The 18639-nt window shown below is 36.3% G+C and overlaps 1 protein-coding gene across 2 annotated transcripts in view; it reads right to left on the bottom strand.

Moving 5' to 3' along the window:
- plpp4 (phospholipid phosphatase 4) overlaps positions 1-12037 on the bottom strand; it is a 113072-nt gene extending 101035 nt beyond the window's left edge. For both annotated transcript variants that reach the window (XM_038298318.1, XM_038298317.1), the window contains exon 1: positions 11603-12037. In XM_038298318.1, the coding sequence (XP_038154246.1) occupies positions 11603-11691 (89 nt within the window). In that variant the 5' untranslated portion in view covers positions 11692-12037. The remainder of the gene's footprint in view (positions 1-11602) is intronic.
- Positions 12038-18639: the final 6602 nt, after the last annotated feature.

The raw sequence follows: 18639 nt of genomic DNA on the forward strand, positions 1-18639 counted from the left end.
TGCCTTATGTATCTCTGCTTCTGTCTCCTTTAACCCCAGTCAACCTCAGCAGATGGCCGCTCACGCTGAGCCTGGTTCTGTTGGAGGTTTCGTCCTGTTGCTACAAGCATGCTTAGTGTGAGGGATTGCCTTTGAGTAAATGATTCGATGCAATCAACTGGTTTTCCTTAGATAAACAACTTTGAGTCAATTTTACTGGATGATCTGGTGAACTGTAAATACATGTGTTCTGAATTGAATTTATCAATGATTAAGCTATTCAGCTACTGTCAGGGTTTGGTTGAGGTTTTGAGGACTCAAATGTAGAGGCGGTGAGGTGGAGGTGAGTTCCTGTGGTATTAATGGAGTTCTTAAAAGGTAACAGAGGCAGAAATCAGAAATCCAACACAAAAATGCAAACAAACAACAACCATGGAGTCATCAGGGAAAAAATGCACGAGGAGCCGGGGAACAGACAACAGAGGGCAACAAAGAAAAACCTAAGAACTCAAATACACCCAGAAAATACAACAAAATAGGAGTTAAACTAATAAAACTAGAAAACATGGATCAAAGTATAACTGAATACTCAAAAGAAAACTTAACAGAACCAAGACCGTGACAGCTGCAAAGTATTTGGAGGAAACCGGTTAATGTGTTAAATACAATAAAATACGTTAAAGATGTTACTTTATTGTTAGAATAATTCTAGAATTGTTTGGATCACAGCACTGTCCTTATGTACAAGATATAAACAGACACAAAAAAGATCAAGAAATTCACAGACAAGCAGATGGTAAAGATATAGAAGATATTAAACTCTGTTTAATAATCTGTGTTTAAATTGATTAATTCTGGATCCTTTATTTCTTTAATTTTATTAAACTATGGAAATCTGTATCCTTGGTCTGATGGTAAAGGTTTCCAGGATTAGAGGCAAAGTTTTTGGCTTATTTCACTTTGTTATTGTGGATGAAGAATTATTTTTTGATCGCTTTACCTAAAGGCCTTGTTTTTTCCGGTCAGAAATATCACAAGTACATACCATAAAAGCAAAAAACAGTAATACCACTGTACAGTGACTGAAAAAGTATAAGCTGAAGCTTTAATGGAAAACAAAGACAAAAAAAGAGGAAACCAAAATACGATAACAAAGAAGGAATGACAATGCATACAGTACACTAGGTGATCCATAGAAGTCATGATACCATAGAATTTAGATGCAGTCAGCCAACTATCAAGCACAGTGGTGATGGCATCATGCTGTGCAGTTGCTTAATTGCCAGTGCTGCTGGTGCATCAATTATACAAGCTTCAAGATAAAAACCTCTGAATATCTAGGAGGTTAAAACTTGATCACAATTCTGTCTTTCAAGTTCATAACTTAATTTAAAATAAAATAAATGAAAATCACTGATGCTGGAAGCTGAATGATTAGTTCGCTCTTAAAAAAAAAGATGGTATTAAAAAAAGTCCCAAATAAGTAAAATATTCCTGTCAATCTAAACTTCTAAGAACCTCAAACTAAACTGTCTTTTCTTCATATTTTAGCCTTTCCATCCTTAACTGTTTTTGATTGTTTTAAAATGTCTTTCTGTCGCTTGATTTGATTGGTTTGACACTTAAAAGCTTTAACAACTGATCTGTTTATCAAAATCATTGTGGTGTTAGGCCTCAGAAACAATAGAAACACTTCTTGTGCTGATTTTGAGACAAAGGATTTAAATGAATGTTTGCTGAGGGGACACTTTTTCACCAACTGCTGCCTCTAGTTGATTTGGATCTAAAACCTGCAGCAGTGAGGAAGCCACTCTGCAAGAGTCTCCAATTTCCATTCAGTGTGCAATCACTTCATCTCACACTCCTAGCCAGCCACTTTTACTCTCCTGAATTTATTTGTTTATTCATTGTTTTTTTGGGGGGGGTTTTTTGTAGCAGTATATTTGGAAAACTTCCTTAGAATTTCCCAATGCTCTTTTGTTGGTTTTCTTTATGGCTCATTACAGCGGGGATAAGATGCTGCTGCTCGCTGAGGGACGATGCTGTACTTCACATTAACATTCCTCTGGCAAAGCAAGGAGTTGGTTTTAATTATGAAGCAGACGCACAGGCTGTAGTATGAGAAAGCAGCAATTGCAAACATACAGCAGATAGCTACTAATGCATGTAAAGCAAATTCAGTTATACAGTAGCAGCCATTCAAAAAGTGAAAAAGCAGCCAACTCCCCCTGCGAGTATCCCCTCCAACTTCCAGCCAATGGTCTTCTCCTAGGTGTGCTTTTTTTTTAAAACTGACTCCACCCTTTAATGGAATTACAAGGTCTGACCAGGAGATGATCCTCCTCTTTAGATCTTAATGTCCACAAATCATGACGGAAAGAATATTTTAGTACAAACATTGATGTTTAAAAAGGAATTAAAGGGGACCAGCCAAGGCCCCATGAAGGAAAGTGGGGAAATTTTGAATGGCTACTACTGTAATCACAATAGTTTCTTTCTTACTTGAGTAACATGGAAAAAAAATTTGAAGATAGCAATGCAAGCCTTTTGAGTTTAGCTCCAAATGATTTTTGGAGGATTTATTGTTAGGTTTCTGTTTCTGTTATGTTTTTCTTTTAACCCCTAGAACCGTACGGACCCACCGGTGGGTCCCAGCTGCTACGTGACCTCGTAATTTTAACAAACCCCCAGTATTGATGTAAAAAACACATTTGGCACAGTTTGGTGACATTTTTGGATAAATGTGCCAAAATGGCCTCTCCGCCTAAGAAATTTCTCACTAATACCATTCTAAAATAAATAGGATTCATCTGATTGAGTCCAAATTTGGTATATTTTTACACAACATTTAGATTTAAAAGTCTGTACTACTTTTTTGTGCTATAAATAATATTTTGGTAGTGTTTTGCAATGTTTATTTCAAAGAAAATTTTGGCGAGGTTCAAAAAATGCAAAATATTTTGTATTTTGTCCCTAATATTTCAGGCAGGGTCAAAGCTACAATGGTGCTGACACCAGAAAACCATTCTATGACATCTTACCTTTACATAGGTACCAAAAGTTTCTTCTTAAAGGCACACTATGCAACATTTTTCAGTTAATTAATGTGTTCCATAACGTTTTGGATGATAAAATTAGTCATTTCAGGTTGAACAAAGGTTTTCTCGGCCGCACTGGTGGTCTGTGGGGGAAATACTGCACTTGCAATTGCAGGAGCACCGACCCGCACCCACAGGCTCAGAAGTCTCGCGAGAGTCGGTCTTGCTTTACGGCGAGAACTGCTACACCCCCCAGTTAAAAGCATGCTCGTTACTAGCACAGTGGCGATCTTTGTGCAGCGCTGCTTTCACACCGGACGCACGCAGCAAAAGCAGCAAAATCGCGTCTGCTGCTTCATTTTTACTGCTTGCTGCTTCAGCCGCGCGGTGCAAAAGTGTGTCTGACGCGCGTTGGGCGGAGCTTCACTATCCTTTCTCTGCCTTGCAGCTATATTTGCTGTGATCAGTGGGAATAAAGTAGTTTTAATATGTTTTTAAGTGAGAAAATACACCTGAAAACGTAATCAGTGCAGTCAGTTCGTTCAGATTATCATCCTGCCTTCCAATGTTTTTTCTGTCGGAGCCACTCAGACCCCCACATACCAGCGGTGCGCCAACAGTAGGAATCCCTTCATCAGCAGCCTCTGGCCGGGTCGCCTCCTCGCGGTTCACCGCAGCGGCTGGTAGGATCATAGCACTCTGATCATCAGCGCTGTCTCTCTCCCAGCCAGCTCCCAGATCAGCTTCTCTGATTGGTTGACGCGGCGCGTCGAGCAGCAAAAATTAAAATTTTCAATCTCGAGCAGCAGCGTCGCGCGTCAGATGCTTAGTCATTCGTTGCGTTTGCCTGTCTGCTAAGCTCAAAACAACCGCGCCTGGCTTGACGGAGAAACCAGGAGAACAGCTGTGCATATTTACGACAGTGCACTTTTACTTTCGCCCTCTGGGGGGAGCCTCGCTGGAAAATCAACACCGGTTGCATAGTGTACCTTTAAATCTAATAGCTGTGAGGCTATAAGTGATTTACTTTTGTGTGTTTCTGTCAGGCAGAAATTTATTTATACCCCCTGAGGGTGTAAGAGGTTAAGTATTCTGTCTTTCCTTACTCCTTGATTTCTAGTGTTTAGTTTTCTTTTCACCATGTTTCATTATCCTAGTTATTTGATTATCATTTTGTTATTTCCAGTCTTCCAGGTTTTTATTTGTTGCTCTCTGCTGCCCTCTTGTGTTCTCCTTCTTCCCTAGCTCTTTCCCTCTTGTTCTGTGCACACCTGTTTCCTGTTTCCTCATTAGCCCCCTCTTTGTCTCAGTCTCCTTTAAAAGCCCTCTCTGTTCAGTTCCCCTTTGCTGGATCCTCGTCTAACGTCTGTCTGCTTACCTCGTCTCTCCCTGGCTCCTAGAGTTTGGTTTCCCCTGATGTCTCCTTGGTTCTGGTTTGTTGGTTATTTTTGTTGGATTTTTGATTCCTGCCTCTATACCTGAGAACCTCATTAAAACCCATCTAAATTCACCTCTGCCTACTTGCCTCTGCATTTGGGTCCTCAATCCAACACCAAACCTTGACATTTATTATGAATTCAAACGTCTTGGAAAATAGCTCAGATTTTATTTACGAGAAAGACTCACCTGATCACTTTAATATACACAAAGACACATTTTTCTTATCTTTTTACAGTTTGGGGAAATAAGAGATACTATTATACTGACATTTGCTACTTTTGTAATGCAAAAGTAGCAAATGTATTAATGGGACAAAAGGGAGTTTTTCCTCTCCACTGTCGCTACAAGCATGCTTAGTGAAGTGGCGCTATATAAATAAACTCTTCCTCACACATATCTCTAGATTTTAATTAGTTTAGATTAGATTAAACTCATTACACAGGTTCAGGTACAAGGCAACGAAATGCAGTTTAGGTCTAACCAGAAGTGCAACAGCAGCAAATGCAGGATAAATAATGGTTCCATAAAAACAGGACATGGATTCTACTGAATGAGTATAGAGATGAATACTATTATAAATATTGAATATAATATATAGATCACTAGTGTTATGAACTAAATTTACAGCTGGATAGGTACAGAATATAATATACAGGTGGATATTACTATTAAAAAAAGTTTTTTTACAGTTATGTACAATAGCATAATATACAGATGGGTTTTACTATAAAATGAATAAACAGAGTTTGGCCAGAAGCTATCTAAATTAAAGTGCAGTGGAAGGTAATTGCATTTTACAATTTAATAAAGGGAATTCAACTGAATTTTTAAACAAGCCAACATGTGTACCTAGTTACAATTTCCTGAAAACAGTGTGGAAAAATGAACAGGAACATATTTTGATCATTTCTATCTACCCATTTAAACATAGATCTAGGTGAATGTGGTCGTTAGAGTAAAGAGGAACAAACCTGCCACAGAGAAAGACGCTTACAAGCAGCTAGAATTAGAATTTCAGATCCAAGTTTCTATTCTTTTTTTTTATCTGATATTATTCTGATATTTTTGTATTTTAAATTATAGTTTGTATCCATCCATGTAATGTGAAATATAGCTTTGAATACATGGTTAGTTGAATGGCTGGGAGTGGCAGGTTTATTTTTGTGAGATACAGAAGTTCCTCTTTTGCTATCCTGGATGCAGCAGCATAAATATGTGGTGCTGATTTGATGTTCAAACATCCCGTGACTTTATCAGAGTCGTCCACTCTGCCTTCACATGAGGCCCTGCTACACAGATGGCTGAGGCAGACGGCAGGACACACTTCATCTCAGGCGAGTTTCTGGTGACTTAAAAAGAGTAAAATCACCGCTCTGAGCCTGAGAAAATGAAGCAGCATCTGGAAACACTTTTCTGATAACAGTGATGTTTACAGAGGACGCAGAACAGGCAGCAAAACGCAATTAGAATTAATATTTCCAATGTATTCAAACTCAGATATCATGTATATAGATGGATAAGTTTATATGATTTAAACCAAGTATTTTCCTATCATTCCTCCTACTAATCCCTGATAGAATGAGTCACACAGGCTGGCTTCTCAGAGATAAACAAATAGGAAAATGAGATGTTCGTTTAGGCAGCTGTTTAGAGGGAGCAGATCCATAAGATCCGCCTCCCATCAAAGAGCCAGAAATGGACGGATAATTAGATGGTTTCAGTATGCTACATGAGAACCAGAACATAGAAAATAAATAAATAAATCTCTGGATTTAAATCACTAAATGGCCTCAGTCCAAAGGGAGACTTTCACCAATATCTAAACAAAGGATGGCTAGAAGAGCTGCTCCTGTATGATAGAGGCTGATGCCTAGCTTCGCACTGAAAGAGGAGCCTCACATGCACAGAGGTAAACATCGTTTTTATAAATCATAATGTTCTCATGTTTCAACCTTTTCTCATGTTTCAAATTTAATACATGTGTTTTTGAGATCTCTACATCATCTGTATGATATTTTACTCTAAAAAAAACTATAAAATCACACACATGTAGTAAACAGCTATAATAAATGGCACAGAAATACCTAATGTCCAATTTAACTTATATAAATTTGATGCTTTTTTTAATTGTCAGCATGTTAAAGGTGAACTAGTTTTAATCTATTTTTATTTTTCTACGTTTCATAGTTTAGGGTTACAGAGTGAACTGTGAACTGTAATTGTCCTTATTATAACTATAAATGCACTCTTATAGTTGGAGAAAAACCGTCTAAAAAAAAAGGTTATTGCTCACATTCACATCCTGTCCTTTCCAACTGATTTGTTTGCTTGCAACAAAATTTTCTTTATAAGATAATCGGTTTTTCGAAGGTCCAACAGTCACTCTTGGCACAACATGAATTCTGTTTTCCTTTGTGCATTAATCAGTAAAACAGCTTGTCTATTTTAGTAAAGCCAGTCAATCAAGAAGCTTTCAGAAAACATAACAAAAACCCCTTAAAGTTAATTAAAATGTCTAAATTCTCTGCCTCAGTTCTTTCATTTGAACCAGCATAACCCTGAGTACATGGGCTCATTTACTCAAACACAAATGGGAAATAATTTTCAACTAGTAAAGCAGGGAATAGACTGTATTAATTTTTTGCCCTTTTTGGGCCGATTTTCCATTCGTGCGAGAATTTTTCGATCTTTCAGCCTGATTGTGCATCATGTAGTGTACAGGCAGTAACGAGGGGCGATCAGCCTCACATGACGACCTCCCGGTTAGGAATCGTAAGGTCGGGAGAAAATCAAACATGTTTGAAATTCAGTCGGCCGTCGTAAGGTGGTCGTGGGCAAATCGCTCCGTGGAAATACACAAACAAGGATTCTTCTTCTTCCTCTCAGATAAAAACCCAGCAGCATGGCGGGGGTGCGATGAGTGAAATGGAGTTATTTCTGTAAAATTGACAGACCGTAGTAGCCCTGTTTGCTCAGCCATGTCTTTGTCCAAATACGTCGTCGCCTTTTCATTTTAGGGCTTTCAGCACTAAATTGCACAAATTGCCAAGGCAGCGCGTTTCACTCTAGTGAGCTTCATGTTCCTCTTCTAATCGTTTGGCTTCCGGATGGAAGAGCCCGAGTAGCGCCATCTCAACATGGAGCTGAGTCCCATGTGCTTTTTAGACGTACTGTAGAGTGTGAGCAGGTAGTGTCATGGTTTTGGTTATGTTGGCGTTCAAGAAAGGCCTCAAGACATTTTTATTTAAAATGGCCGTTGAACATTAGTTAGTATTTTATCTGTGTGGTTTTATGGTTATTTTACTGTTTTGTTTTTACTACGTATGTTATTTTATTGTAATGTCTCATTTTATCTATGTATGCTGTTTTTATTGTACGGTTTTGTTTTAACTATGAATTTTGTAGCGCTTCGAGATTTTTTTAAATGTAAAGTGCAATACAAATAAAATGTATTATTATTATTATTATGTTATGCTTTACTTTGCTCCTTGTTTTCTAGTTTTTATTGGTTTAATTCCTATTTTGCTGTAATTTCTAGATTTATGTTAGTTCTCATGTTGTCCTCTGTTGCCCTCTTGTGTGTGTGTTTTCCTTTCCCCTTGGCTCCCTTGTTGTCTCCCCTCACACCTGCTCCTTGTCAGCTCGTTAGCCCTCCCTTTGTCTCTGTCAGCTATATATGCTCTCCCTCTGCTCTCACTCTTTGTTGGTTCCTCTGTCGTTGCTGGTCCTGTCATCGCTGCAATCGTCTCCCCTCGTCTCTCCCTGGCTCCTTCTACGTGTTTTCCCTTGATGTCTCCATGGTTCTGGTCTGTTACTTTTTAGTTGGATTTTTGGACTGCCTTTGTTAACCATTTTCATAATTAAACTACAAGTATTCACCTCAGCCTCTCTGCCTCTGCATTTGGGTCCTCCAAACCACAACCAAGACGTTGGGTCGCACATTGTGAGAGCAAACATTGTGAGCTGTGAACTTTTAAACCCTGCGGTTTCATCGTACGGTGTGAGCTGTAGCTGCGTGCAATGAATGAAAAACAGCGTATGCCCCGCTTTAGGTACATTTTTTTTCTCTTGTTTCAGCGTCAGCCTCACAATCCTTTGTTTTCTTTACTGGTTTAATTTACATTTCACCTTTGGATTTGTAACCTGGAGATTATGGACTTTTTAAGTATCTAGTTAAAGTTTAATGTGTTGATGGGATTACAGATGAATGCCACTGGCTATTTTAAGGTTTATTACAGCTATTTTTTAGTTGAAAGAACAGAAAACCAGCTTTTTAACTAAGTTGGAAAAGTAGTTTTCTTACATGGCCATCAATGGCTATATGGAACGAAATGTTGGCTCTAGGCTCCATACACTGGTGTGGGAGAACTAGTCAAGTGTGCAGAAACATGTCTGTGTTAAAGGAATAGTACACCCAAAACATGATTAGCCTTCATTTTCTACTCACCCCCATGCTGAACAACACTCTGGAGTACTTTTTTGATATCTCAAATGCATCTGGAGATCTGGGAGGCTTCTTGCTGTCTGCTGACATTCAAATAATGGAGGTCTATGGCGCCCGAGACAGAAAGGTCCTTAAAAGTCCACAAAAAACGTGTCAATATTCCTCCATACTGCTCGTCCAATGTATTCCAAGTGTCCTGAGTGGGTAGCGTCCATAATTTACTCGAAACGAAGTCATTTAGAATGTTTTTAGAGCCTAGACAGTAGTGTATAGGATTTCCTGAAAGCGCGTTCACGAGTCTACGGAAACCGCGGCAGACCAAACCAGATGAAAGTGCGCATTCAGCTCGGCAAAGAACTCATGCTCTTCCTCAACACTGAAGTCCTCAGACATTTTTCTTTCGTTGTTTCTTTCTTTGCACAGGTAAACAGCACATCTCTTCTTCTACGCTTGCATTATCGGCAGAGCAGACGCTGAATGCGCACTTTCGTCTGGTTTGGTCTGCCGCGGTTTCCGTAGACTCGTGAACGCGTTCTTGTTAAAAAAAAAGTCAACATAGAAACCAAGGGTATTGAAGAAAACAACACAGCAAAGCTGACCCCAATTATCCTTCTTGTAGAATAATTTTATGATGTGAGGAATGCAGTCTGCCACCTCTCAGAGCCACAAAGTACTGGCCTTACTTCTGCAGGGGGTGAAGCTTGTTTGATGCAACAATCACTGCTGCTCTGAAGAAATCTCTCTGACCAAAGTCTGTCACTGTTTTAGGAATGAGGTTTTAGACAATTTCCGCTTATGTTCATTTGCATATGATCACAGAGAGAAGGATACACAACAGATAAGACTACAAATAAAAAGGAGCTGGTAATATCACGCTGTGTTTGCTGTCTCTGCAGAAATGAGAATAAAATCTCATCATTACTCTGATCAAGGACATCGTGACTCGAGTCTTTGTGACAGCATGAAGCTCTGCGTTTATGATGAGACAGAATTGCTTTATGTGTGACCCTGAGAACTGATTCACCAAACAACAAAAAGCTGCAATAAAGATAAATCTAAAAAGCTGCGATGCACAAACAAAGATAAGCCAAGAATCTCTTCGCCTCCTCCCTACGTTCTCCCATCAGGTCGCACCACTGGATTCTGTCTGTGTCACAAACCCTGAGTGTTCACTATTAGACTCATCTAGGACACATAAGCTTTTAACCTTGACCAGTCATCTTAGTTAAGTGCCAGATATTAAAAAACATAGGAACTAAAAAGCAGTACTCACACATGTACAGGGAGAGCATGTAAAAACCCCGCCTAAATGTGGATTTTCTGTTTACCAAAGTTCACCAAAATATGTTGCTTTTTTTAAGACTGAGGAAATTATTGAGTCTGTGAATGACAGTAATCATCAAACTGAACATCTTCATATTCAATATGCCAAACTGGTTTCCTTTCCAGGTGAATCCTAAAGCATAAAGTGTTTGATTAAAATAACAAAGCTTAAAGTCATAACCAGGGTTTTTAGGGTGCTTAAAAAAAGCATGATATTCCACCCTTTATTCAGTGAAGTACTTTATGAACCCTATATGTCATATATAACTCTCATAATACTTTGTACACCAAGATGAAATTCTGAATTGTGTGAAAAGCGTGAAAGGAGCATTTTTATCTCTTATTGTTAATTAATTTCACCATTTTAGTTTTATCACATGCCTAGATATAGAATTTGACTTGGTGGAAATTGCTGTAAAATGTTATGTTAATAAGATAAATTCTATTGAACTGACAATAAAAAGTAGATCCAGATCAGGGGTCGCCAATGCGGTGCCCGCGGGCACCAAGGGGCCCCAAGGACCACATGGGGTGCCCTCTTCGTCTTCTGAAAACAGCAACTCAGCAGTGGGCTAAGTTTGAAATGTTATTTTATTCTGTGACTCTTCTTTTTAATCATTTATAGAGCATTTCATCATAGTAATCATATAGGGCATTTAGAGATTTTAAAATTATAATGTTTAAAGGAAAATTTGAAATTAAAAGTGAACAATAAAAATGTGTTTAATTTGGATAAAATTTAGGTGAACGTTGACCCCTCTTGTTCAAAGGTCAATATTGGTTGCCCTTCCTATGATTCGATAGCCATGACGTAGCCCTCAGCCTTGAAATGGTTGGTGACCCCTGATCTAGATCATTTTAGGTAGAATAAAAAACAGAAAACAAATAAATAACCGAATCATTATATAAAATAAGTTGTCACCCTTAAGACCGTACACAACCTATAACTGATCACACCAATACTTCATATCCGAACATCACACTAGCTGTTCTTCATTTTCTAAAGTGGTCAAACAGTCATAAACAGCTACAACCCCTTACAAAAAATAAAAAAAACAACAACAAATCAATTAAATTAAATAAACTTGAGATTAATGCCATCAGATCTTTTGGTGTCAGAGAGGAAAACGCTGACTTGTTTGGTGCAACCTGTTACCACAGCCTGCTGCTGTGCAGAGAGCTGTCCGTGGTGCTGAACACAAAGACCTGCTCTAACAGCTGATCGTCTCAATACAACCCATCAGGATTAAAATGAAACAGAAAATCTATTTACTTCAGATCCGTGTCTAGACACAGTAAAACATTCAGTTAGTCTTTTTATTTGTTGTTCTTTTGTTTCTGCTAAAAACAAACTCAGCTGCTTGAAGGTTTTACTTACACAAAAACTCCAAAGAGCAGAACTCGGATGCCAATCTCCAAAGCCAGCTCCCGCATGTTTTTCCTCCGCTCTGCAGGCGATACATTCATTGTTTTCTCTTTAAAGAAAAGGGAATAAATCCGTGAAGTGAACTAAACAAAGACAACCGCAGTCACTTCTGCGGGTTTGTCACGTTTATAATCCAAGGCACCAGCACTCCCACTGACGATGAATCCTAATCATGCATGCCGCGCTTCTCCATTGCAATTCGGTCACCTGAAGCTGTCTCTCTCCTCCGCCCCCTCTGCTTTTCCTCAGACCACCTCAGTCCCCTCTGCAGTCTGCTTTATTATAACTCTGTTTCTGACAAACCGCTCCTTTAACTACTTTCTGTGGGTTGGTGCGCGAGGAGCAGAGGAAAACGTAAAATATGAGAAACGGATCAGTTGTTGGATGAAACTGAGAGGGGGAGCCCTCCCTCTCCCTCCGCCCTCCTCCTACCCCCCTCCTCAACATATTCTCTCACTCTCTCTCTCTCTCTCTCTCTCTCTCTCTCTCTCTCTCTCTCTCTCGCTTTGCATGTCTTCGCCTTTACTTGTAAGGATCAGACGAGAAGAAGCTTTGCAGAGGCGTAGCTGGAAAATTTTTATAAGGGTGGCCAGGCAATAACCAATGTTCACTGAGGGGTGGCCAAAAAGTGGATAGGCACCACAACCTCAGGGTCAATCAACACTGTTCCAACAGGAAAAAGCACAACATCCATATTCCTAACTAAAGACAAACTATAGTTTCCTACAGCCTTTGCTAACAAATAGATGCATATATTTAAACATCCGTCTAGATAAAAGGTATAGTGGATAAAATTCTTTGAGGTTTGAGTTCTGGAACGAACATCTTTTCCATCGTCATTACTTACCTACTTTTCATCAATATTCTACTTTAAATTGGTATTTACAAGTACTAATAACTACATAAATTGATAATTTAATAGTTTTTTGTTATTATTTATTATTTACAGTATCGATGATTTCACTGAAGACTCTTAGATGACTTGCAGACATCATTTTCTTTTTTACGGCATATAACACAAAAGCTAGTTCTGAAAGGGCATGAATTCTGTAGTAATCATCTCTAATGTTGGTATATTGATGTGCATAATTAACCACAGTGGTTTTGTTGTCAAGTAATTGTTAATATATATAAAATTAAAATGTTTTTAATATTCTACTTGAGAGAAAAAAATAGTAGGGGTGGCCAATGATTGGCTATGGGTGGGCATGGCCACCCCTGGCCCCCCATCTGGCCCCGCCCCTGAAGCTTTGGACTTCACAGAAATTCCCAATATGTTCAGTGAACATTAATCCCGTATTTTAAAATTTTCTGAAAATGTTTGAATATTTGTGACCCCGCCCATGAGAACCCGGCTAAAGTCGCAACGTCTAATTATTTAATAAAGGTCGTCAAAGCTGTCATATCGATAAAAATGTCAAAATTGTGCTATATGAGATTATTGCTGTAAATGATAGATTAAGTACTGAGGTTTATGGATGGCTTGTTTAAAAGTCAATTTCTAACATGATAAATAGCGTATTTTGTGATTTTATAAACCAACTACTGTTGCGGCGAACGCCCATTTTGTTTACATCAGCTGTTTAAGCGTGAGCGCGCAGTTTACCTGTGTGCAATCAATCAGTCAATCAAAAGGTGAGACAAACTTCCTAGTTCAAGCAGAGGATCGCAGCATGAAAATAAAAAGCCCCCGTTTACTCGGGCAGTGGAAGAAGCTGTGCAAAATGTGTATTAAGGAAGCAAAGGACTGAACAGACAGCCGGTAAGCTTGCATTTCTGTTGTGAAAAGAATGTATGCGCCGCGCTGATGAGGCGTTGAGACGTGCGGGAAATGTTTGTTTGTAGTTTTAAGCTTATAAATACTCACACGGTACGTCATGAAAATTTTGGCTTGTAAGTCTTGCTTGCTTGCTTTATTTGGTTGGAAAAAATGCTGGTGTAACTTTTTTTTTTCAGTGATTTAACATTGCGGTTGAACAATCCAAATTAATGTGTTTGTGAAACTGTTGCACGGGGTAATTTTTGCATCTTTCTTCTGTGTGTGATTAAAATAGACTTCTAACAGTTAAAATGAAATTTGATAGTCTATGTTATGCATATTTAAAACAAAATAAAAATCACTCACTGGTTATTTATTATTGCTATTTAAGAATTCATGTAAGCTATGGAGTTAAATAACCTCCATAAATCTGCTTCGGTTAAAATGCGTTAATACGTTTTTTGATGCATTTTTTATGATAATTAAAAACTAAATGGTCTTAATTTAAAGTTAAAAACATAGTCTATTTTCATAAATATATTTAATGTTGCATTTCTCAGAACTATTACAATTTGCTATATGGTAAATGCTTTGTTTGGTTTCATTTCTTTCAAAGGTTTTTCACCTGCTTAATTAAATGATTCTGTAAACCTGTAAACAACACAAGAAGAAGAATAAAAAAGGGAAAAATGAAACAACAGTTTGGTCATTGAGTGGAATCCAGTTTAATGTTCAGCTTAATACAACCCTTCAAGTGTGGGAATAGCACAGCAAAGATCAAATCACTTGACAACTACTACTACTACTAATAATAATAATAATAATAATAATGATGAAATAACATGACTACATGATCTGATAGTAACATCATGGTATTGTGTTATGCAACTGCTTACATAATCAGCTTCATCTGGTACCACCTAGACATTCATTTAGTGTAATTTGTATGCTTTTTCGCCATGATCATCATACTAAATAGATCCATTTTTATTAAACATGAACATTTTTATATACATCTGTTGGATATTACTTGAAAAAGCAGAATCTAAACTTGAATTTGGTGTATGACACACTGCCAGGATAATTGTGATTCCAAGATGCATCAGTGTTGAAAGTATTTTTAGTTTAGAATTTTGAGTTCCAAATCTTTACATTGGAATTTCTCAAAAGTCAGTTTTTCTGAACCCGTATGCAGCACAATCTTTGATATGGCCCTACTCTGTGAATTTTAGAGATATCAATCTGAATTTTTCAGAATACATTCTTAACATTGTGTAGAATGTTTTTATACATTAAGTTGAGATTCACCAAAAAATGACTTTAGCTGGGTTTTCATAGGCAGGGTTTGGTCTTTAAAACGGATGATATGATAATACAGCAAACAGGCATCATAATTGGATCCAATAAGCTTTGCTTCAGCCTATTCCTTTTTTTTTTTTTTTTTTTGGTAAATTGTTTGTTTTGTTTTGATGTCGTTTTGTTGTTTAATGTTGGATTTTTTGCTAAAAAAATAAAGTAAAAGTGAAGTAAAAGTGAAATCTGCTTTGGATTTCCCCATGGTTACATCAAAAGAGTAAATCTAGACTAAAATGTTCAGTCCTCTTCCAAATAATAAGGTCTTCATGGATACAATATAGAGTTAATTAAAAAAAAAGATTGAAAAAATTGCCTATAACATATTTTAAACTAAAAGGTTTGATCCTTGTTATGCAAATAACAATTTCCACTAATAGATGAAAGAGCTTTAAACATTTGAAAAATGTTGTGACTTATGTAAATAATTTAACTGACTATTGAATATTAATAGTAAACTTTGTGGAGTATATTTCCTTTTAGGAGGTGTATGTTCCGTTTGTTCTCTGTAATAAAATGTAAGTTTAGATGACACATTCTTACAAAAGTCCTACATCTAAACACATTTTGGTTAAGAATAAATTAGGGCTTAAATTAATGCATAAATTGGCTTTATTCAAGACTTTCTCAACTCTACAGAGTTTGTCATTTGTGTTGTAGATGAGTGTCTCTGTTTAACAACATCCCTGCATCCCTTCAAGTGCTGCAGATGCCATCAAGTAAACCATTCATGTGAGTCTATCTATCTATCTATCTATCTATCTATCTATCTATCTATCTATCTATCTATCTATCTATCTATCTATCTATCTATCTATCTATCTATCTATCTATCTATCTATCTATCTATCTATCTATCTATCTATCTATCTATCTATCTATCTATCTATCTATCTATCTATCTATCTATCTATCTATCTATCTATCTATCTATCTATCTATCTATCTATCTATCTATCTATCTATCTATCTATCTATCTATCTATCTATCTATCTATCTATCTATCTATCTATCTATCTATCTATCTATCTATCTATCTATCTATCTATCTATCTATCTATCTATCTATCTATCTATCTATCTATCTATCTATCTATCTATCTATCTATCTATCTATCTATCTATCTATCTATCTATCTATCTATCTATCTATCTATCTATCTATCTATCTATCTATCTATCTATCTATCTATCTATCTATCTATCTATCTATCTATCTATCTATCTATCTATCTATCTATCTATCTATCTATCTATCTATCTATCTATCTATCTATCTATCTATCTATCTATCTATCTATCTATCTATCTATCTATCTATCTATCTATCTATCTATCTATCTATCTATCTATCTATCTATCTATCTATCTATCTATCTATCTATCTATCTATCTATCTATCTATCTATCTATCTATCTATCTATCTATCTATCTATCTATCTATCTATCTATCTATCTATCTATCTATCTATCTATCTATCTATCTATCTATCTATCTATCTATCTATCTATCTATCTATCTATCTATCTATCTATCTATCTATCTATCTATCTATCTATCTATCTATCTATCTATCTATCTATCTATCTATCTATCTATCTATCTATCTATCTATCTATCTATCTATCTATCTATCTATCTATCTATCTATCTATCTATCTATCTATCTATCTATCTATCTATCTATCTATCTATCTATCTATCTATCTATCTATCTATCTATCTATCTATCTATCTATCTATCTATCTATCTATCTATCTATCTATCTATCTATCTATCTATCTATCTATCTATCTATCTATCTATCTATCTATCTATCTATCTATCTATCTATCTATCTATCTATCTATCTATCTATCTATCTATCTATCTATCTATCTATCTATCTATCTATCTATCTATCTATCTATCTATCTATCTATCTATCTATCTATCTATCTATCTATCTATCTATCTATCTATCTATCTATCTATCTATCTATCTATCTATCTATCTATCTATCTATCTATCTATCTATCTATCTATCTATCTATCTATCTATCTATCTATCTATCTATCTATCTATCTATCTATCTATCTATCTATCTATCTATCTATCTATCTATCTATCTATCTATCTATCTATCTATCTATCTATCTATCTATCTATCTATCTATCTATCTATCTATCTATCTATCTATCTATCTATCTATCTATCTATCTATCTATCTATCTATCTATCTATCTATCTATCTATCTATCTATCTATCTATCTATCTATCTATCTATCTATCTATCTATCTATCTATCTATCTATCTATCTATCTATCTATCTATCTATCTATCTATCTATCTAGCTATCTATCTATCTATCTATCTATCTATCTATCTATCTAGCTATCTATCTATCTATCTATCTATCTATCTATCTATCTATCTATCTATCTATCTATCTATCTATCTATCTATCTATCTATCTATCTATCTATCTATCTATCTATCTATCTATCTATCTATCTATCTATCTATCTATCTATCTATCTATCTATCTATCTATCTATCTATCTATCTAGCTATCTATCTATCTATCTATCTATCTATCTATCTATCTATCTATCTATCTATCTATCTAGCTAGCTAGCTATCTCTATTTATCTAACTATATCTATCTAGCTAGCTCTATGTATCTATTTATATAGATCTATCTGTCTAGCTATCTATCTAGCTAGCTATCTAGATCTATCTATCTAGCTAGATCTAGCTAGCTATCTATTGATCTAGATCTATCTATCTATCTATCTATCTATCTATCTATCTATCTATCTATCTATCTATCTATCTATCTATCTATCTATCTATCTATCTATCTATCTATCTATCTATCTATCTATCTATCTATCTATCTATCTATCTATCTATCTATCTATCTATCTATCTATCTATCTATCTATCTATCTATCTATCTATCTATCTATCTATCTATCTATCTATCTATCTATCTATCTATCTATCTATCTATCTATCTATCTATCTATCTATCTATCTATCTATCTATCTATCTATCTATCTATCTATCTATCTATCAATAATAGATGCATAATTATTTCAGTGTAATAGGTCTGATTATATATGACATTTAAAACCGGTGGATGTAAACTTCTTAAGATAACATTAATAATCATGCAGCCCTTTAACGAACAGGGTTTTCCTTTGGTCTCATCTTTAAACCAACACATCTGTTTAATACCCATTCCCTTATTAATAATGAAACAGCCGTTAAATGAAGCAGCAACAAAGCTTCAGCAGTAATAACCAAAACACTGCCAGCCCAGCAGCTGGTTGAAAGGATCGATAGACGCTTGTTTCAGGCTCAGGTGAATACCAGTCTGACACTAGATATTACACCACTGTGCCGAAGGAAGGACATGTCAGAGGAGTCCAGCTGTCAGCTCCTCCCATAGTGTCGAATTGACTTTGAGGTATCGAACGCCGTAGGGTCCCACCAGCCAGACAGAGATGAATAAGCACGGGCAAGAACCTCCAGAAGCAGCAAGCCTGTCCAGCACCTCGTAGACACATGCATATTTCATAAACGTCTTAACTGACCTTCTTACACTACCTGCCAGTCATATCTATTCTTCTGTGAGGATTCTGTGTGGTGTGTTTGTGGCAGAGAAGAGGCTGTAGTGGAAACAAACTTCTGAGCCAAAAACTTGCCTTTCTCCTTTCTAGGTCATAAACTCGACAAACAGAAGCTGACGCAATTCGGGAACTCAGTATTCCTGTGAACACAACAACACTACATTTAATGCATACGAACATAAAGAAAAGATTTTGATCTCATTCTTTGTTTCACACAGTCAAATTTTAAATATGCCTCAAGTCTTTTCTG

The sequence above is a fragment of the Cyprinodon tularosa genome, unplaced genomic scaffold (assembly GCF_016077235.1).
Source record: "Cyprinodon tularosa strain WSP-4 unplaced genomic scaffold, ASM1607723v1 ctg406, whole genome shotgun sequence".
NCBI classification, from domain to species: domain Eukaryota; kingdom Metazoa; phylum Chordata; class Actinopteri; order Cyprinodontiformes; family Cyprinodontidae; genus Cyprinodon; species Cyprinodon tularosa.